Raw genomic sequence first — 22,302 nt, 5'->3', positions numbered from 1 at the left:
TGTTAGGCCTGAGACGCCACTAAGAGCCGCGAAAGTGTTTCGAGTTTTGCTCACCAGATGGTGAAGCGCCATTTCACGCTGGCAGCATAGAACGGATTTTCACTGGCAATGACAGCATATTAAAGCTAGATCTAATGCACTGTGGTTAAAGCATTGGCCTCGTGGTACGTTTGCAATTTCTTTACGGGCGCGCATGATTGTATTTATTCGGACAACAATCTAAATTCGTTGCTACTTCTTTTCGCGATGTCACGTCCATGTGGTTGCTCCGCGCCGCGACAGGGTCTGCCTGTCGCGTACGTTGCTTGTCGCTGTCGCTTGAATATTGCTTGCACATGGTTGACGCTTTGTTGATACCATTATATGAAGTTGCATGTCAATGAGTAACCCAGCCAAGACCTGGAACCCAGCGGCTACTCCATTGAAATTTCTGAATGACATTTTTGGACTTTCTTGATAATCATCAGAATGCTGAACTTGCCATCACCGTTGTGCATCCCTCTTCTATGTCATCATCATCCCTCATGACACCTTTTTTTTTTTTTCTGTTCTCCTTGCCTCAGTGCAGAGTAGCAGGCTAGAGAGCACTAGCTCAGGCTGACCTTTCTGCCTTTTTTTTCTCTCTCTCTCTCTCTCCAACTGAGAGAAACCGATGAGTTCAGGGGGCATCGAGAACATAAACATTAGCACATTTACGTCGGTTCATTGCAAGTTCTTTTCAAGCATTTCATCTGGAAGTATATTCCTTGAAAGGCATCGCACTCATTCCAGTATGTTGCTGGGTTTCAAGAAAAGGTGCTTTATGGCTGCCTTTAGTCGGAGCATTTTACAAGCTTGCTAGTATTAATCATGCCAGAAAATAAAGATGGGGACAGTACAGGTAAGCAACAAACAATCACCTCAAATTTTTTTGCAGAAGGAAACTGCCAGCAGCTGTCGACACTCTGGATGTCGTCCTGGTCGGTCAGGAACTCGGATATGACCTGTGCGGGTTGCATTCAATTCAAGGGTTGCAAGACTCACAACCTATTCCGGTTGATAAAAAACACATTTGTGGTGCCAAAAATAGTCTACAGCATGTTAAATAAAGAAAGCAAAAAAATTGTCAAGAACAACAGGTACAGTGGCAGTCAAAACTGTATACTCAGAAAAAAACAAAATAACTATGCACTCTTACCTGCAAAGACCGAGTGCTGCTGCAAGCTAAGATGAAGCACAGCAAAATTACTGACTTCATGAAGTCAAGTTTTGCATTTGCAAGGGCATGTACTTTCCCATGTAATTTTCCCAATAACAAAATTCCTGCAAAAGTGATTTTTTTTTCTCCAATAATTTTGTTACTGCAGGGTTCAATTAAATTTAACAGCACGCCCACCATTTTCAGGAAAGACACAAGGTGGTGTAGATGCATTTGCAACATTACATAGTATTGACAAGCGAGTATAGTGTAATGTTTCTGGAATGTAAGAAAAGTCATTAGAATTGATGAATTGTTATCAAGACTGGCTTAGACTGAAGTGCCTGCAAATAAACAAAAGATTGTCACGTGAAAACGCACATTTTCTGGAGGAAACTTGTCATACTCGTCGAGTGCCTTCTTTCGGACGTCGAGCTCTGTCCTCCACTGGCTTTTCACAGCTTCTGCCTTATGCCAATCGCATGTGCAGTTGGACACCACCGACTTTGCACAGGCAGTGTCAGTCGAGCACATGATGCACCCATGAGCGTGGTGTGACTTCTGTGTACCTGGTACGAGTAATGTGCAACATGAATCAGGTGAACTGACAGGCTTGACGTTCAGTAAAGCATGACATGACGTCATATGACATGAAGCCAACAGATACTTAAGTTGGAAACAGTACGCGGGAATCTTTTTTATTACAATTTAACATTCTTAGCTTCATATACAGGGTGATCATTTCCAAGTTCTATGGAATTTTTAAAAATAGCCTGTTGCAGACAACATAATCGTAGTCCTTGAGCTGGATTACTCAGGGAGGCGGACATTACTTCCACGAGAAATCGAAACACATATTCAACTAATTAACAAGAATTCCCTAATTATCTTCGGAATTAATTACTTTACGACACATATTGCAATTTACGAATTGTAGCCGGTGACTTTGCAAGGCGTGTCCACTTGGAATGAATTTCCAGAATGACACCAGTTTGAAGACATGCGCCATCAAAATCACCATCAAAATTCACTGTTCCACTTGCTTTTTTAAGAAACCGTTCTTTTATGCACTGAAGAACAAAATGAACTGGAATGCCCATGTATTTTGTCCCACACTTTCGAAAATAATATCTTGAAACTGGTGTCATCCCGGAAATTCATTTCAAATGAATTCATCTTGTAAGCTCACCTGCTACAACTTGTAAATTGTAATATGTGCCATAAAGTAATTAATTATGAAGTTAAGTAGCGAATTTTTGTTAATTAGTTGAATATGTGTTTCAAGTTCTCGTGCAAGTATTGTCTGCCTCTCTGAGTAATCCAGCTCAAGAACTTGAATTATGTTACCTGCAAAAGGGTATTTTCAAAAATTCCGTAAAAGTTCAAAATGATCACCCTGTATACAAGAAACTAAAAGGCTAGGAACAAAATGCATCATGAAGCAGATGACCAGGCCCCTGCCCCTGTACATTTTACACATGAAGGGAAACGGTATCAGGCAGTACAGGTTAACGAAAGCCAACAACACTAATGCTCACCAGGATGTTGGCAGTTTCCACAATGCGACCCTTTCTTGCAGTTTCTGTCAAGCGTCTCCTGCAGCTTAGAATACTTCGAATCCCGTGTCCAGTCTCGTAGCCTGCATCAAAGGACCCTGCCTGTCAGAACTCAAATTACGAAGCCAGTCACATCATCACAGCTTCGGCCTGTGTATGCCCTACCACAAGAGCTTCTGAAACATGAAAGCAGTAAAAATGCGAGACATCCTATAGACTGTTTCACAGAAGCGTGTGAGTGTCACCATCTTGGGCTTTTAATGCTACTGTTATCCGTCTGTAGCAACCCAGTACAAGATACACTGTAGAGTCGATTCATGTAGTACCTGAAAATGGTTGCACAGATGCGTTTGACATCGCGTCACCCTGTCAATTTGATGTCACTTCACACAAAACAGAGAGTTCCTATAATGCCAATGAAAGCGAAGCTACAAGATGGAGCTCCTGCTCCCGTGTTACTGCGCAAAGTAGTCCAGCAGAGTTCGACAGCGCTTTCTGCTTCAGTTTCTTGGCTTAGATACTGAATCAACGAAGCCTGCTAGTACTTGTGACATTTCTTCATTTGCCAAAGCGCTGAGCAGTACATAGAAAAAATAAAATTGGAATGCAAGACTGAGCGGTGTAGTTCATGTCTTATCTTTAATAGAGGTGCTGTAGTAATTAAGATGCTTATGTTTTTGTTTTACAGCTTAAGGAGGCCTTGAAACACCTTTCTAGCTCATCATAAAATGACCTCAGTATTAAAGGACGTCGCCTCACAAATCTCCTGTCTCAAAAATTTGTTGAATCCTTCAAGTATAAGCGGAGGTAGATGTAGTTATTGCAGCGATGAGCCACTTTCTCCTCTTTAGTCACCACTAGTGCGCTGGAAGCTTTGCCCCACCCAAAAGTTGAGTGTGGCGGCGGCGGGAGGGCTCATCACGGCGCCCCGTAGCAGATGCGGCAAACTACGCTACGCAACATGCAGCTGCTATCTCAGAGGCCACGCACAGCAGACGCAGCTAAGCAGAACTGTCGTGTGTAGACTGGCAGTGCAAAGCTAAAACGATTTTTCAGATGTTTTTTTTTTCTTTTTTTTTTGAGTTTGGAGACATATATTTTCCATTTATTTAGCTCAAAATAAGCAATGCCAGTATTACTGAGAATGTTCTCGCTATCAAGAAATCGGCCAATAGCTGTTGGTAGGCACTGCTGCTTGTGATGACGCTCAAGGACAACATTGCAGGGGAGAGAGCAAGCAATGTTTTATGGTTTTTGACACGAGATTGTAAAGTACCTGCTGCATGCAGTGCAATATTGGCTAACGTGTTTACAGGAGCCTCTTCTATAGACCGGCAACGTTTTCTTACTATGTTCAAAAAGCGTTTCGGGGCCCCTCTAAAGATGCGGATGAGACTGTGGGACTCAATCCTGAGACCTGCCACGTGCAGTTCTGCGTGCACTTTGCTTTCGTAGCTTTTCAAATTTCAAACAGTAGCCCGCGTGTAATTCCTCTCGATGGAGCAGCGCTTCAACCGAGAGTTCACATGCAAAAGCCATCATATTTAACCTAAACACGCCTTCAGCAACATTTTGCTTCTCCTACAGAGTGTGCTGCTGATTTCTGGTTGGTGTGCCTTGAATTATGCTAGCTTTATACATCTTCCTTCCAAGGCATTCAATGTTAGCTCCTTACGTCTCATGCTAGTTAAAGTTAAGTCACTGTAGACGTGTCTTCGTGGTTCAGGTTAAGCTTGGTGGCGGCTGTACCACATCGATCCTTACTAATTTAACATAAGTCCTATAATCATTTTCCGTAAGGTCTCAACTCCTTCCGACCAACAGAACTTGATTTCAGAGCAGTCAAAGTTTCACATTCTCACCTTTCAAGAGAGCCAGTGTCTCCAAATTTGTCTAGCAATTTTAGCGCTGTCTCCTTTCCAACGCTGCGAACTCCAGTAAAGTAGTCACACCCAGCAAGCACAGCCAGTGCCACGAGCTTCTCACGATTCAGGCCGAGCTTATTCTCAATGTCGGCGATCTTGTAGGACAGGACATGGGGATCCTGAAAAATGTTTACACAAACAAGTAGTACAGTGTTAGCTAATGAAATGCTGCAGAGGTTTAGCATGCAGATTGTAAGACATATCTCCTGAATTCAACCAAGCACATGATATCAAAAATGAGCCGAGATGCTAGGACGATCAGGGGTGGAAGTGCTGCGCCATTTGCACCACGCTGCGCCAGTCCACTTTGCCTGCTCCAAAAAGCATTATTGCCCCGAAACTGCTCCCAAGCGGTGCCTCCATGTGCCGCCAAATGGGAGGCAACAATGAGGTGTTCAATGCCAGTCGCTTTGCACAGGGAACAGGAGAGACGCATTCATTCAGCTGTCATCTGCGACGTGGCGCGCCCAATCGAACTCCCTGCTCTATCCAAGATGGCGCTGTTTGACAGGACCAGCCCAAGAAAGCTAGTGGGTGGGAAAGGGCAGGAACATTTATTTTTAATTTCTCTGAAGTGTAGTCAGGTTTAGTTATGCAGTGTATCGCTTATCTCTAGTTTCCTCTTAGTTTCTCATGTCAGCTGCGACGCTTTAATAGCGGGAGCATAAGTTTTTTCTTCTTTTTATTTCATTTTTCTAGAGTCCCATTAGGTCTAGAATGAAGGTAAACTTTTATTATTAGGTGCAAAAGGGAACATTTCGCTTATCTCTAGTCTTCTCTGGGTTGTTGCTCATGTCAGCGGTGGTGTTGGAACAACACAAACATTTATTTTTTATCTGTCAACATTTCGCTTATCTCTAGTCTTCTCTGTGTTGTTGCTCATGTCAGCTGTGGTGTTTTATTAACATGAACATTTACTTATCATTTGTCTGTGTCAGGTTTAGCTGCTCAAAGCATCCCTTATCTCTAGTTGTTTGCTCTGTCAGCTGTGATCTTTTAATGATGGGAACATATTTTCTTTAATTTGTCAAAAGTGTGGTCTGTTAAGTATTGAATGTTGAGTAAAAGCTACTTGAATATTTGTTTTTTATGTTTACCAAAAATAAAAAAATTGCAATTAACAATGAGGTTTGACCCTCGAAATCTGCTCCAAAGCTGCCCTTTTGTTGCTCCAAAGCTGCTCCAAAACATCATTATTCCTGCTCCCTGAGCTGCTCCAAAAGGCTCAAGCTCGCTTCCACCACTGACGATGCGATTTGTGCTGCACTTTTACATAGTTTCTACTGCTTGTGCCAACCTGACAGTATAAATACTTGTCCAAGAGGCAACAAGCTATTGAAAACAGTTCCTTTATACTTACACAATTGTGCTGAAACAATTACATACTTCTGTGAGCTTTCAGATCAGGGATGGTAGTGGCCAAGGGTGTTTTGGAGCAGTTCTTGGAGCAGCAAATTTGGCCCATTGGAGCAGATTTGGAGCAGGAATTGCTCGTTGTGGAGCAGAGGACGCATTTTGGAGCATGCTAGGTAAGGATAAACATGACTGAAATACAGACAAATCAAGAAAAAATGCTCTTTATTTGACTTTACAGAGCACTATTAGGTTACGGCGAATCAGTTCTGTGGAAGCCCACAAGGTGGAGGAAAGTTCGCTAAAGAAAAAAAAAAAAAATGTGATGCACCCGACTAAGGAAACCTATATGCATTCCTCTAGGAACCCCTATTAAGTTTCGGACGTGCCAACAAAGGTACCTTGTCCTCAATGCAAAGTTTCCGGTAGACCGTCTTGGCACCATAGAGGAATGCATCGCCGTCTTGTGTGATGCAGCCGTCCACCATCTGTGAAGACAGAAAACATGAGCTAAGTAGCAAAGGTCGCACCACGTAACATATTCATGGTGAACAGCTCAAAGGGAGACAAATACAAGATCATAAAAGCGCAGGACAAGTGCTGCTATTCTGTCATAAGTGTGCCTCTGCTGACATGGGCGTGTTTATTCAGTGTTTCCCTCATCTTTTAAATCAAAGTTCTTGCGAACCCTCCCGAACTTTCCTGACCATGGTTGCTGGATGCTGCTGGTGCCCTATCAAATTGGTCACACTTAAAAAAGAATTGAATTACGTGCCCAATGGTGGGATTGAACCTCAGTCCTTGAGCATGGCAGCTCTAACTATTCGGCTCGATAGCATGTATGATTCTATCGTGCCAACGCCAACTATCTCTTTGAGATGATCGCAGCATATGTCACATTGCATAGCAGGAGTGCAACAGTTTCCTTTACGTCAAAAATGCAGAAATTAAACAGGCAAATTTATAGCATGTGAGTAACCGCTTCACAAAAGCTTCGATTGACATAGATTCCAAGTTGTGCGTTCAAACTACATCATTTTTGTCTTCGGGCACACTTCTCATGAATACCTTCCAACTCACCCAGTTTGCAATCCTGCCACACCAGGTGCCAGCTCAACATAGTAGAACAAATTGGGTAAAGAATATGGGAAAGAACCTTCGTTGGCATGCAGGCGAAAGTACACCCATCCACTCCAGCTTATGGAATAAAGAAAGCTGTGTAAGAGTTCAAATATCTTGTGGCGTAAGCATACTGCCTACAACTGAAGGGTCCATCCTGCAACTGAGTATGAGGCCTTGCTCTGCAGCATCCAACTTAACGCAGGATCGCTAGAATGGGAAGCACCTAAGGCCTCGTTACAGTTTCCATGTTCCAAAAAATTTTGTGCGCATCTTTACAAGCAAATGCTTTCTTTCTTCTTCCAGCAGCCACGCAGACATTACAGGTACCCTGTAAAGACTTTTTAGATGATTGTTTTCATATCCAAGAGAGACGAGCATCCTGTAGATGAGCTACACATGCCACATTCAAAATCACAACACCTCCCTCTCTCTTCATGATATGGATGGTAACATCTGGTAGTGTGCACAGTGGAATTCATGCAATTCAAAGACCAGCTTCAACTAGTACCTACTTTCCCACATCTATCGGCTAATGAACTGCAGAGCGTATCACTAGCAGTAAACCACTTGGGTTCAGTGTCACGTATGCACAATACACCGTCAGAAGGCAATGTGGCAGACGTTATGACTAAATGTTATAAAGAGAGCATGGTTTGAGACTACAATACTGAAGTATGTTCAGTTCATTCCAGCGTCCTTTTGGCGATTCCACCCACCGTAACCAAGTGTGCTGACTTCCTGGGCTGCCATATTGCAATCTCTTCAAATGTGACTTAGCATGTATGTATTTGGTAAATCACTGGTAAGCTTTTACCCTGGAACAAGCTTATGATTGCAGCTTACTGCCAGATGCATCCCTCTGAAGTCAAGGGCAGAAGAAGAAGACAAAAGAAAATGTTGAACTAACGATGACTCACCCCATTCTTGTCAAGAAAGGCGCACGTGCCCTCTGCTTCACCTGTGCTCTGCACATAGGGGAGGCCCAGGACGTCAAGCAGCTCTCTGCACTAAAATTGCAGCAAAGCAAATGTCATAGAGCTATATGTCATTGCCAGTGCAAAGAAAAATATATTGCTGCCACTACATTCGTTGACAGCTCTCCACATAAAGCACACTAACGGGCCCACACAACCTGACTTTACACCATAACGAGGGACTAGAACGGAGATGATTTGAACTAAGAGTTGTTTAGAAACATAGTTTCTTTCCTTTACTATTTGGTCGTAGTTGCAGCAAGGAACATCAATCAATAACTTATAATATGACAGATATAGCGTTAGGACACCAAGTTACAGGGCACATGAAACAGCTCGAGCTGTCCAAGATAGACGATGTAACGAATTATGAAAATGATTATACTTTTTCCTTATTGCTTTGAGCTGGCCCCTTCCAACAAGGCCATCTCTAAAAGATAGCTCATTACCTCTGCATTATATTTCTCCTCATGGCTAAGCTTTACGTCAGCCATATGCTTGTAACCCATTTTACTAGAATGTACAGCGAGTGCATTTAACAGTCACAGTGAACCCTTGGCAATGCTATCTGTGGTCGCACAAAGCAAGCCCTACATTCTCATTATCGGCCATCCAACTGCAGCACCAGTCTCAGCAGCTCTCCATTTTGTTATTTAAACACCGGGAAGGTCTGGTATGAGGCAAGGCTAGGGAACAGAGAAAGAGAGAGAGAATAATATATATAACTTATGGCTTGAGGCCTATTAGGGAAAGTGGGTAACAGGATAGGAGATTACACGAAGTATGGCTCACTATGAAAGTTTTACACGTGAAACGCCAGGCTGAGTCAAGTGTCTCTTTTAAGGTTAGCCTGTGACTCGACTCCAGGCTAGGGTATGCCTGTACCACCTAAACCTATGAAAAAAAGCAATGGGTTCCTAGTGGTGGTGTACTTAAACTGCATAATTAGCACATGAAAGTTGGATCATCTACCTGTTTCAGCAGGGCACAGTGGACATATCCTGATGTCCTTAAAGACTAAATAAATAAATATAATGCCTTCTTTTCACACTTCTGTAGTCCCTCCCCCTAATTTCCCCAGATCTTGTTCCCTACATCTCTAGATATGTGCATGCTATGTATGCTCTCTCCCTCTGTTCCCCCTTTCTCTTACCCCAGTGAACGGTAGCAAACCGGATGCTCATCTAGTTGACCTCCCTGCATTCCCTCTGCTTGCTTGCTCTCTCTAGTTCATCACACAATTTTTTTCTTTGGCCTGCTGCATTGGTGTTTTGCTTTAATGATGCAAACTGCACGAGGTCTTGCACATAAGCAATCTGAACATGCATACTCTTTGTGATTGTGCCACATACAAACCGTTCTTTCTTTTTTCTTTTTTTCTTGCAAAGGTCATAGTCTGGACTGTGCACAGTGAAGACAACATATGGCATCACCTACTTTATTTGTCAATCTGCTTTTTGCACACCAACTCAAAAAGCCAACTGACACTCGGGGAACCCCACAGACTGGTAGAAAATGTTGCCGATAGGTGGCATGACATCTTTTTAGAGGCACAAGAAGCAGGTACTGCCAAGGCAACATGTACATGCTATATATATAGGCCTAGCAGTATCAAATGATCTCTCCCTATTTCATCCACGTTTCGTACAGAATGATCTCATGCGAAGAGAAGCACCCAAATGGTATTGCAGCAACAATTACTACAGAGAGTGATGTGACCTCAGACCTCACTTGCTAATGCTAAGCAATTCTCCTGTAGAAAAATCTGTTCCTTTGCATTTTGTCTTCGGCAAGAAAACAAGGGCAGTGTTCAGCCTTGTGTGCAAATTAGGCACTGCCTTCTATGCTGGAACATATGCTATCAGTAAAACAAAAGACATGCTTCATTTCATTCTTATTATTCCAGTGTTATCGTTCAATATTAGCATCATTATGTTCAAACAATAATTGATCTCTGCCTACATGTGCGCAAGCATGTCCCAGTTGGCACTGGCCGGAGCTTTATCTTACACCAGTGTTATAATGGGGTGTCTGTGTAGATCTGTTCTTTAACACAGCTCAAAATAAAAGTCACTATAGGTAAAACCAAGTGAAACTTGACACCAAAGAAACCGATAATAATTATCTGCCAAATTATGGCCAAACTGGAGATCAGGCAGTTTATGATTTATAGTAATTACACACTTAAATTTAGTTTTAATGTAGCATAGCATAGTTCTACTGGAAGATCTTCAACCAAGTATGAAATCAGCCATAGGCATAGTATGTAAAAAAATGTGGTTGATCCCTCTTATATAGGAATCAGTATAGAACACGAAAGTGAAACGTGTCTTCACAGAAGTAGTGTAATGTTTATTGCACATTGATATATAATGTCTATTGGTGTTTTGTGGCTAAAGCGCCCTTAGGCGTTGATGCACCCACGCTGACGCCTGGTGGCACGTCTCCTCCATCACGACTACCAACGTCGATGACCATGAGCAACCGTCGTGCATATGGAAGCTGCACTACGCTGCACACGCTAGCACAACGCGAAAGACGAAGCACGTAACTGACACACTAATACAACGCGCAAGACAAAGCACGTAACTGAATCGTCACGGAGTCAAATCAGCGCGTACAGCGCGTCGTAATTGCAGCCTCCGCGATCAACTTCAGAAACATTTTCAGAGCTAATTGCGGAGGCCACGCTCCGCTGTGCTGAGTACGGTGAACGCCACCTAGGTGGCGTTGGTAGTGCTTCTTGATGCCAGCGTCCCTTCGAATGCTGGCATCGAGGCGTCGTAGTGCTGAGACCACCGAAGCGTTCACTGTCGGTGCGCGTTAGTGTCATAATGCAGTACTTCTCTTTTCTGCTCGTAGGCGGCGGCACCGCCCCGAGCAAGAGCGCGGGTACACGGAGAAGTGTTAGATATAAGGCGCGTCTGTGTAGCTCTCTGCAAATGCGTTTGTGGCGCAATGGGTTAAACGCTCGGCGATCTATCGTCGCGGACCGAGAGGTCGTGGGTTCGATTTCCAAATTTTGCATGTTTGTGGAACTTTTTCTTCTGGTTTCTTTCTTTGTATTATGTTCTATGACGTATTTCCGTGACGGAAATACGTCAGTGAAGTCTTGGTGGACCCCGGCATAAAACACTTTCGTGTTAAAAATATATATATATATCATTCCTTTGGTGCAAAGGAATGTCCTCAAATGACACAGTATTTTTGCAGGTAACATTCACTTTCAGAGAACCCTCACATGCTCTCAAAGGCCCATGAGGATTAGCCATACTCCGCACAAGCACATAAAACTTGCTGGGTTGCTCAGCAAGATAAATAAAACTTTGCTGTGACTGCTGTCTTCTCGTTCGTGCAATGTGACAAGCAAACCAAGGAGATCACTAGTGCCAGCCCCGTATATACCGTACAAGCCGGAATATAGGTCAATATTTTTTCCCCAAAAGAAAGCGGCTAAAGTTGCCCTTTGTCTTATATAGTGGTCTTTAGCTTCTTGCGAGTCGTTTTCTGGCCAAGTCAAGGCCAGGGGTCGACCTATATTCCGGTTTACATGGTAAATGTCATCAAGCCTACCAGCACTAGTGCCTCATGCATAGAATGAGGACGGAAGGTCGAAGGTGTGTTTTTGATTTTCTCAACTCTTTTACTGCCTCGCACCTGCCACAGTGGCTATATGCAATGTTACGTGCCAATGAGCAAAAGGGCCCGGATTCGAATCCTAGTCACCGTGGCCACATTTCTATGGGGTACGGATTGTGAAAATGCTTGTACACTAATATTTAGGTGCATGTTAGAGAACCCCAAGCATTCAAAATAAAACTGAGCCCCCCTCTACAACTTCCCTAATAGCCCATCAGTTCCTTTGGGATGTTAAGTCCTATAATTTAATTTTAATTCAAATTTTTTTTTCTGCCCTGCACCTTCTGATTACTTGCCTGACTTGAGATGGCCTGGAGTCCTGGACGACGCCTCGCAAGCATGCCGCCGTTGGACTTTGACCCTTCGCCACCGCGTGCTTGGTTCCTCTGCGACAGCGTTTCCTCTTTCACTTCTGGAGCTGTGCCCTCGAGCACAAATACCAGCTTGATCCCATAGCCGAGTAGCTTGTTGCAACGGAAGAATAGGTTCCTTCATGCAACAATGAAACATAGCAGGCACCGTTGAACAGGCAGAGGGCATAGCCATGGAGGGGTCAGGTACCAGAACCATAGAGTAAGATAGGTAGGAGTACCAACTCTTCTGTCTCGGAGCGCATTGTACATGTCCAGCTAATAGGGAATATTAGGTTTTGTGCACCCAAAACTTGGGGACACAAACCACCAGGGGTACAAAAGAATGCAAAAGGAGTACAAAAGAATGTAAGCACAGCGTGGGGCTTTGGGTACACAATGACGCCTATTGGGTGTGTTATTTCTAAAACTTCCAAATGCCTCCAGCAATGTGTTGCATGCAGCTTGTAGCTTTATACATAGCCCTCTTCCACCGCTCAACTCCACTCTTTGTCCCTTGGTAACATGCTCTTTCCACTTTCTTTCTCCTCTAGCTGTCAGTGCTATATGTGCTTGCCACCACGTGAACATGGCAGAAAGAAAACTGAGTTGTGCGCAAGAATGAACGGTACTCGTCAACCAGTAGGACATCGCGAAACCCAGCAGCAATCACATGAAAAGCACGTCATTGAAGTGTGTCGTCAAGCTCATTGCCTGCGATAAAAAAAAAAAAAAAGAATGTATGACAGGCCCATTGCTGCACCGAGACCTCGCAGTATTGTTGGCGTTGCAAGAGGGTACAGCCGTTGCATTGTGCAGTTGTAGCTAGGGACAGTACTCCACTTCGGGGCCGCCTATGTGTGGCTCGACAAAACTTGAATCAGCTGGACACTAGTCCGCCTTGCCAGGCAATTTGGCACTCCTGTTTACCTTAACCTATGGTGAAAACACACCTCAAAATTTTAGTAATATAGCAGCCATGAGAACAAAGAACGCAGAAAATTCAGAAGGGTTGTCCGTGCCAATGCACTTAAGCACGCTACTCCGCACAGAGGAGGAGAGAACAAAAGCACGAGAACACATCTGCTACGTATGTGATGCACTGGCCTTCCTAAAGATGCATGTTCAGGCCTGTAGAATACAAAGTATTGGGAACAGCATGAACCAAACTAGTTAGTACTGATTCATTCTAGAAAAAGAATGTGAAAAATGGGCGACAAGAAACAGAAGGAAGGCAGAACACACCACCCAAGCATGTGTCCTGTTTCTTTACCTTGTCATCAATTCCATGATCATTTTCTAGAATGAGCACAAAAAATTTCGAAAGACCTTAGTCATCTCTCTTATAGTTGGCCATGGGCCCCGATAAGTACCCTAGGTCAATGGCTGCCTGCCAATGCTTTCTAGGGAAGAGATAGCGTCGGTCACTCTCGGTCATATCTTGAGCAAGTACACCACACCTGTTCCAGGTTTTTTTAGATGCCTGGCACTAATGCACTTTACATGATTCCACGATTGAAGCAACATTTCATTCACCAAGGCCTCACGTAAACTTGGCTCTGGCGAATTTGAGTGCCTGAAAGCGTGGCGGAATTCAGAGTGAAGAAGTATTGACTGCAGGTAATTGTATTACCGTGTGTTTGGTTTTATATTTTGGCCAAATTTCTGGCCCAGGACTTTTGCAACATTATTTCTGCCATTCTGCAAATTGCTGTATCTTCAAGGTAAGCATCCAAACCATTAAGTGCCAAACTATACAAAAGACCGAGCAAAAACAATATGAAACTGTGTTATGTTAAACACTGACGGGAGGGACCAAACTATTTAGTGCTCCATTCTTCCTTTGGTGCAATATACTTGCCAACAAAGGAAGAGACAAGGACATGGATGCTTGTGTGCATCATCCTCTTGTCCTTCTCACACATCACATTAAAAGGACAATGATCAGACAATAACAAAATTCAACATTTCTTGCCACTTTACAGCACAATAATCTAACACCTGATGGTTTGAATGCTTATCAAGTGGCAATGGTCACAGCATCGTATACATTGTATACAGTCAGGTGGATACATTGACTTCTCAAAAGCTTTCGACTGCGTGCAACATAACCTATTATTGTATAAACTAGAACAGTATGGCGTGCGTGGGAAGTGCAACGACCTTCTGCATTCATATCTACAGCACCGAAGTTCAGTTTGTCTCAAATTGTAATTTCAATTCACAGTCTTAAAAACATTAACACTGGAGTCCCTCAAAGTAGCGTACTCAGGCCGCTATTATTCATTGTTCTATATAAGCAACATTTTTTGCTGTTACAAATTGTAAATTTGTTGGCTATGCCGATGATACAGCACTTTTTTTTCAGGGATATAAAGCTAGCCAGTTTGGCGTCTTTAGCAAATGATGCGTTTGCACAGGTATTAATTTGGTCAAGAATAAATTGCTTGAAAATTTAAAAAAAAACACACACACAAGCCATAATTTTTCACACTAAGCAAACTGTTGTTGAATTGACAGAAACCTTATTTCTTGATAATTAAGCAGTTAATATTGTTAGGAGTTACATTCTCAGAGATACTATCATGGAACAAAGCAAGTGGAAAGTATCTGTAACAAGTTAACACTGGACCCTGATTAATAAAAACTGTCAAATATTACCACTAAAAGTTAAATGCTTGATTTACAATGGATTACTTTTATCAACACTAAATTATTGCCACCTTAATGTCATCAATAGATAACATTGAAAAAGCTCAGTCTATGTCAAAAGCGCGCAGTTTGTGCAATTGCTAATGTTTCATCTGCTACTCACACATCTCCTTATTTTAACGCATTTAATATACTAAAAGTGGAATTTACCTACGCATTCCACCTTTCTTGTACTTACCGTCTCGCCATTAAAACCAATAACACTGACTTTATCAGTTCGTTTCGTTTAGCAAAGCGACGCTACCTACGCAACAAAAGAATTCAGGATCCTTGGCTCCAGCGATTATGCTGCACAAATTAAGGAAATCAGTCGTTATCATTCCAACTAGCTGCACTCTTAAACAAATATGCCAAACATGGCCTAATCGCTGAGACTGCATCCACGTGCACGTTTTATTTGCTCTCATCAGGTCAAGATATGACTTAGCTCACATACCCATCAAGTCGTTTGCCGGTTGCTGCTTGCATAGTTTAAGCAACACTACGTATTATTTATTGCAGCAGTCGCAGAACGCTGTCAATTGTATTTGTAGCACATTGTATTTGTGAATGACTGTCATATTTTTCTCGAACGCTGTTTAGTTTTGGTGGCACTAACTTTTCACTATATTACTGGCAAATTACTATATATAGGCATACGTGAATATCATGGCAAATATCTACAAGGATTGCACAGCCACTTTGGTTCTCCACAGGAAAAGTAGAAACATACCTATCCAGACAGGGGTCCAGGCAAGGAGACACAATCTCTCCAATGCTATTCACTGCATGCTTAGAAGAAGTATTCAAGCTCTTAGACTGGGAAGGCTTAGGAGTGAGGATCAACGGCGAATATCTCAGCAACCTCCGATTTGCAGATGACATTGTCCTATTCAGGCATAACGGTGACGAATTACAGCAAATGATTGAGGACCTTAACCGAGAAAGCGTAAGAGTGGGGTTGAAGATTAATCTGCAGAAGACAAAAATATTGTTCAATAGCTTGGCAAGGGAACAAGAATTCAGGATCGCCAGTCAGCCCCTAGAGTCTGTAAAGGAATAGTTTATCTAGGTCAATTACTTACAGGGAACCCTGATCACGGAGAAAAAATTTACAGAAGAATATAATTGGGTTGGAGTGCATACAGCAGGAATTGCCAAATCCTGACTGGGAGCTTACCACTGCCGTTGAAAAGAAAAGTGTACAATCATTGCATTCTACCGGTGCTAACATATGGGGCAGAAACTTGGAGGTTAACAAAGAAGCTCGAGAACAAGTTAAGGACCGCACAAAGAGCAATAGAACGAAAAATGTCAGGCCTAAGGTTAAGAGACAGGAAGAGAGCTGTGTAGATCAGAGAGCAAATGGGGATAGCCGATATTCTAGTTGACATTAAGCAGAAGAAATGGAGCTGGGCAGGCCATGTAATGCGTAGGATGGATAACCAGTAGACCATTAGAGTTACAGAATGGATACCAAGAGAAGGAAAGCGCAGTCGAGGACGGCAGAAAACTAGATGGGCGATGAAGTTAGGAAATTTGCAGGCGCAAGTTGGAATCATCTAGCGCAAGACAGGGATAAGTGGAGATCACCGGGAGAGGCCTTCATCCTGCAGTGAACATGAATAGGCTGATGATGATGATGATTACTATATATTATTGGTGGTACTAACCTTTTCTTGATCTTTACTCTTTTAGAATCTGAAGCTATTTATTTCAGATGTGAGAGCAAATGGCAAACTGCTTCATTGCCTCTTCTGTTTAGATTTCATCTGCTCGATGCGACACTGATTTTTCAACCTCAAGTATTGCGATATTTTTATTTCAGATCTTTGTATTTGTATTGATCCCGTATTTCAGATATTTCCACATTGTACGACAAGCTAAAATGCATTCTGCTCTTTATTAAGTATTTATAGGTTATTTGTCTATCTTTTGTCAAAGTGCATGTTTTCAATAAGTATGTTTAGTTGCTTCCTATACACATATTTATATGTGTACTGTGGCTCACTTGCTGGTGGGCATTGTAGGGGGCCAGAGCTTTGTCAAGCAGCAGTTTGCTACTTTTTCCCATCAAATCCATATTTCTCGCGGAGAAATAAAAGTTCCTTTGATTGATTGATTAATAATAATTTAGCACCTAATGGCTTGAATTCAGCAAGGCATGAAGTGGCCACTACCGCCCCTATGAGAGCCTGGGTCACTTTGCTGCAATATGTAGAGCAGTCCAGTAATGGAGAATTGTCCAGTAATGCAGTGATGTGTGCTGCCCTGCTACGTTTACAGATAAGTTAAATATAAGATGTTGGCAAGCGTTCATTCTATTACTTTTTGCCAGCAACCACTTTCACTGAAATTTAATCGAACTGACATCGTTATTGAATTAACAGTGTTGAACAGTGCCAACAAAGAGCAATGCCCGCACTGCTCCATCCAATCACCATGCTACGCTTGACTGACTACATTGCTTCGGAGATTCAGGTCACACTAACACCGCTCACTCTCGGAAGCCATAGTGTGGGCACAATGGTAATTTTCTCCACCACCAGATAGCGCCATTGTCCAATCAGTTACAAGAGCTCTTCTATATTTGCTCCTGCCAAAAAGAACAACTCCTTAGTTGTAACATCATAAAGGGGCCCTGAAACCCTTTTTGAACATAGTGAGGAAACCTTGCCTATCTGTCAACGAGGCTCCAGTGAACATGCGAGAGATTATTATTGCCCTGCTTGCAGCCGGGAATTTACAATCTCATGTCAAAAGCTGTGAAAAATCGCTTGCTCTCGCTTCTGCAATGTCATCATGCAGCATCAATGCAAGCAGCTGAACCCACAACAGCAAGTAGATGATTTTGTGATCGCGAGAACATTTTGAGTAATACAATTATGGCTAACTTGAGTCAAATAATGAAAAATATATGTGTCTGCAATCTTAAAATATAGAAAAAAACATTAAATCTTTGCACTGCCGGTCAAAAACACGACGGATGCATGTTGCTGCATCTGCTGCGCATGGCCTCTATGATGAAAAGCGTAGCGTAGATACCACGGCCGCCACGAGCCGTCTTGCCGCCAGGGCATTCAACCTTTCTGCAGGGCCAGTGGGACATTGCATTCCCTTGCCATCTCCCCTGTGTAGCTTTTAGCGCGCTAGTGGAAATGAAAGAAGAGAGAAAGCCGCTGATCTGTCCGATCACTACATATAACTTCGCTTGTGCTCGAAGGATCCGAAAAGGTTTTGCAGCAGGAGATTCGTGAGGCGACGTAATTTAATAGTGATGTCATTCTACGATTAGCTAGAAAAGTGTTTCAAGACCCCTTTAAGAAATATGGCCAATAGCGAATGTGCTCATAAGGGGGCAAAATAGTAAGCACAAGAAATGGTAAGGATTGCAAGAAGTTGAAGAAAAGAGCATATACTCTTTTGGACGAAGCTGTAGGCACCCTGTTGCGTCAGTACTACCATCCAGCAACTAGGAAAGTTTATTTACCATGTTTTAAAAGCACTGTAAGGCCCTTTAATATTTGCCTTTAGCGTTGCTTTTAAAGAGGGCTCAGAAACATTAGTTGCATTTCAGTGTAACATTAGGTATAGTAGATTGAATAACACATCACAAGAGAAGTAAACAAAAAAGGCAGTGAGAGCCTTCGTTTATAACACACAGTACAAGATGGGACAAGCACTAGGTTTTCACCTTTAAAACACAGTTATGATGGCTGCACACTATTTTCAATACAAAATACCAGCTGCAGTGAGTGAAGAGCACTTCATGAAAACCGGATCAATATCTAAATATAGTTTTATTCTCGATTCTGTTCTGAACAGTGCACCCTAACAACTTCAGATGACTGAAACAGCTTGCCACAGGTACACTGTCCATTTCTAACAGTGTTCATTAAGCAGGCACGGCAAAAGTGGTGACCACACGGTACACGATGCGTCGACTGCGACGCCTTACACGCCCAGCACAAGTCGCTGTCTGTTTCTTGAACTTTTGGTTTTCCCTGAGCACTGTTCCTTATCCGCTGCAGTGTTTCAGCCAGAGAACTTGAAAGGCTGTCAGCAAGACGCTCCTCATGTGTTTTGAGATCACATCGTGGTTGCTTGGCCTCGGAAGCATTCACTGTTCCCTCAAGCTTCCGTTTCTCACCTTCTCGCAACTTTTTCTGCTTGTTGCTGCTTGATGATGCATCTGACATGAATGCGGCATGTTGCTTGGTTGACTGTGGTACAGGCATGGCTCTTGGCAATGAGGTGGGTGAAACAGGCATTTTTGGAATTGCACTTCTGCGCATCCGAGGTCCCTGTAGCGCTCTTTGATCCACATTATCAAAACGAGAATGCGCAGTGACCAAGTTTGAAGTGGAAGAAGTAACGGCACCAAATTTGCCTGCAAGTCCAGTTGTACCAGGTTTTGATCCCTGAGAGCTTAATGCATTAAGATGGCTTGGTCTACGGCAGTTCTGAGATGAGCAAGTTGCATCTTTTGTACTAGCACGTTCCGCAGACTCATTCAAAGCCTGACGTGATGAGGGACGTTCAGACTGCGATAACAAAATCAGACCAGAGGGTCTTGCGCTGCTCACTGTCCCGGCTGGGCTTCCTCCCAACGTCCTTGGAATGTTCCCCAATTTCTCAAAGTTGCGAACCACAAAGTGGTCGATGCGGGTCTTGAGTTCAGGAAGGCTTTTGGGACAATTAATGCCCGTCAGCGTTATTCCAGTGAAGGGGTCTGTTGGAGGTCTACCCCACTTTTCCTCTGTGTCAACATGTTTATCTAACGTCGATTGGTCCACTATTTGGCCACTTGGCAGTACAACTGGTTGCGTCATCAGCTCGAAAGTCAAGGCGTCTAGAAAGTCTGTTGGAATCTGAAACTCGCCCTTGGTAACTTCGCCCTCTTGTTCCCCCTTGCTCTTTGCTGGTAGTGACTTCGCCTGCTCCGGAACAGTCGACGCAGAAGATGACGGCTGGTGTAAACTGCGTTTGTCAGTCGCCGAATGTTCACGATTACAGTTAGGGACGGTTGCGGCAGTACCAAGGAATTGGCGAATAAGTTCGTCTTGGGCAGCTAAGCTGCAAAGGGCAGCCATCGGTTGACCCCAGACTTGCAAGGAGCCTAGACCAATGGAGGCGCTGCCCATAGCGCGGGTCAGTTTCAGCTTTATCCGGCACACGTACTTGCAGTAGGCAGTCTTGAGGGTTTCACCTGTTCCATGCGAGTCGTATGCAAACGAAGGCGTTTTGCCATCTCGCATCAGGGTCGCGAACGGTCCTCTTGGAACGTAACACCTGTTGCGCAGTTGAACGACGTCGCCCGTGGCTTCGTATTTTTTGCCGACCAGTACGAAGTCGTCTTGTGGCGGCGACGTAGCGCCGACACCTGTGCGCGACACCCAGATCTCGAAGCCGGTCAGTTTGACTGGACCGCGAATCAGACCGACCACAACGCAACTCAGCTCGGTCGGGCAAGGCAGCGTCAGCAGCACGGTGACGGGAGGCTTTATAAAGTACTCGGCCATGAAACCGCAACGACGCCTGTCCGCGCTAATAAGGTTGTCGACGTCGTAGCCATCAGCGCATATCTGGTCCGCCTCGATCAGCGTGCCCACATTTTTGTTGCAGAAGTCAATGGCCATCACACATTCGGCGTCAGCTCAGCGTCTGTGGTCAAACAATCGAACGCCGCAACGTGGTGTTGATGACGATTAGAGTAACCCAGTACGAACGGGTACGAACAAACAAGAGTGCCACATACACAGAGGCAGCCGGAAATACTGAATACGGGTGAAGAGGTTGAAGACGTGAACATCATGCTACGAGTACGAAACCGAGCACGAGCGCTTACCTAATTACCGGCTGGTGAATCTTGGAACGCATTTGCTCGCTCTCGACGATCCAGCCGCTCAAATCGACGGCCAGTCGCTTGCCCCGAAGATCGTCGAGCTGAACCTTGCGGGCGACGGGTGCCAGTACTTCCCACAGGTCCTTGACGCCCATGACTCCAAGCCGCAAGCGTCTATTGCACGCAAGAAGCAAGACAACGCCCTACTGTTTCAGCACTTTCGGCGGGTGTTACCGCACGAAGATAAGAAAACAAAACCACGCTTGTTTCCCCGCACAAACTGCTCACGCACACACAAACAAGAGGCAACCGAGTCTTTCATCTCATCGGCAAGTATGTCAGCAGACTGTACGGCGAGTAGTACTCTGGCTCACTACACAAAAGTTAAAAATGTTTCTACCTTATTTTTACTGCGGAACTCCGCAACTCCGCGGCGTGATAACAAATGCCGCCATTACGTTCAAATGAACGACCGCAGCAGCACTCGCGGCACGTTTTTTATTCTCTCATTTTTACTGCACATGTTTGTTTTTAGCACCAAGCACAAAAACAAAATTATCTTCCATGTCAGAAAAATAAGCCATAGCATATGTGTACCACTTTTTTTTTCTTTTTTTACTTTATGTGCGGTATTGTGACGCCGGCGCGAACTTTGAAACTCCACAAAAGAACTAAAACTTCACCTCACATCTACTAAGCGCTTTCACCAACGTTTACAGATACTTTCTAAGATAATTTATAGATATTTTAAAAAGTTTCTGTAAACGTTGGCTTTTACCATATGAAACACTTGCATATTTTTTGCCTCTGTTCTTGCAATCATTGTACAATATGACAAACAGGTAAAGACAAGTGACGTGGACTGTTTTAAAGTACCCATAGCAACACATTTGAAACTTATGGGTAAAGTTCACGAAGTACTTGTAAACGGTGTCCGTCGGCTAATTATGTCAGGGAAAAGGCTTTTGCATTACGCATAACAAAGACGAATTCTTCAGTCGCGAAGTGCATTGTGATCTGCTGTGTACCACAATAAAAAGCGCACAAAATATTAAAAGCACCAAGTGAAACGTGTACTATACATATTTCATGGGGGAGACATTTGTTAGAAGTGAGCAGTAATCTTTTTTTTTTTTTTTTTTTTTAGACAACGCATTAATTCTTAGCGGCAGGAGAAATAGACAAATATACGTGCTAATCGTGCACCGATTACCCATTTGATCATGCTAATGTTAACTATAATCAACATTAATTTAATTAACCCTTAAAGGGACTGTGTGTACCCCAAGATTGTGCATCAGCAGCAAAAGCATTGATGAAAGTAATGATATTTAATATGTGTCGCATAGATCTTGAAACATTTCTGATTGGAATTGTGCTGCCAGCTTGAATAAAATGTGCAAAATATAATACTGAAAGAGAAAGCGTAGATGGTTGGGTATTATTGCTCGGTAAGAGTCACTGACCTCCACTACTGTGCTACCTACTACAACTAATGATCACTAATCACTCGTGGAGATCAGTGGTGTGAGTATGTCGTTGTATGCAGCGGATTCAATTCTTCCATTGTTTCGCAGTGCGATGCACCAGGCATAATTTATTAAGCCTATATAGACATGAAATAGTAGATGTTCCGATATATGAACTTCCCGTAGTGCGTTTTCGCATGG

The 22,302-nt window shown here is 43.4% G+C and overlaps 2 protein-coding genes across 2 annotated transcripts in view; both read right to left on the bottom strand.

Moving 5' to 3' along the window:
- The window catches only part of LOC119433148 (flap endonuclease GEN homolog 1), a 33,640-nt gene extending 12,544 nt beyond the window's left edge, over window positions 1-21,096 (bottom strand). The window contains exons 1-8 of the mRNA XM_037700289.2: window positions 20,636-21,096; window positions 12,043-12,235; window positions 8,051-8,140; window positions 6,413-6,499; window positions 4,596-4,777; window positions 2,716-2,816; window positions 1,559-1,746; window positions 900-983 (exon numbers count right to left, since the gene is read on the bottom strand). Coding sequence (XP_037556217.1) covers window positions 900-983; window positions 1,559-1,746; window positions 2,716-2,816; window positions 4,596-4,777; window positions 6,413-6,499; window positions 8,051-8,140; window positions 12,043-12,235; window positions 20,636-20,787 — 1,077 coding nt within the window. The 5' untranslated portion in view covers window positions 20,788-21,096. The remainder of the gene's footprint in view (window positions 1-899; window positions 984-1,558; window positions 1,747-2,715; window positions 2,817-4,595; window positions 4,778-6,412; window positions 6,500-8,050; window positions 8,141-12,042; window positions 12,236-20,635) is intronic.
- On the bottom strand, window positions 18,402-20,629 carry LOC119433143 (RING finger protein 37-like). The gene has a single exon (XM_037700283.2). It carries the CDS (start codon window positions 20,424-20,426, stop codon window positions 18,588-18,590), a length of 1,839 nt encoding a protein of 612 aa, XP_037556211.1. The 5' UTR covers window positions 20,427-20,629; the 3' UTR covers window positions 18,402-18,587.
- Window positions 21,097-22,302: the final 1,206 nt, after the last annotated feature.

The sequence above is a fragment of the Dermacentor silvarum genome, chromosome 11 (assembly GCF_013339745.2).
Source record: "Dermacentor silvarum isolate Dsil-2018 chromosome 11, BIME_Dsil_1.4, whole genome shotgun sequence".
In the NCBI taxonomy this organism is placed as follows: Eukaryota; Metazoa; Arthropoda; class Arachnida; order Ixodida; family Ixodidae; genus Dermacentor; species Dermacentor silvarum.
Note: the sequence above shows the minus strand (reverse complement) of the source record. Positions and strands in the feature narration are given on the sequence as shown.

Excerpts from the sequence above, each read along its gene's own strand:
- LOC119433143 (XM_037700283.2), bottom strand. The coding sequence starts at position 20,426 with ATGGCCATTGACTTCTGCAACAAAAATGTGGGCACGCTGATCGAGGCG.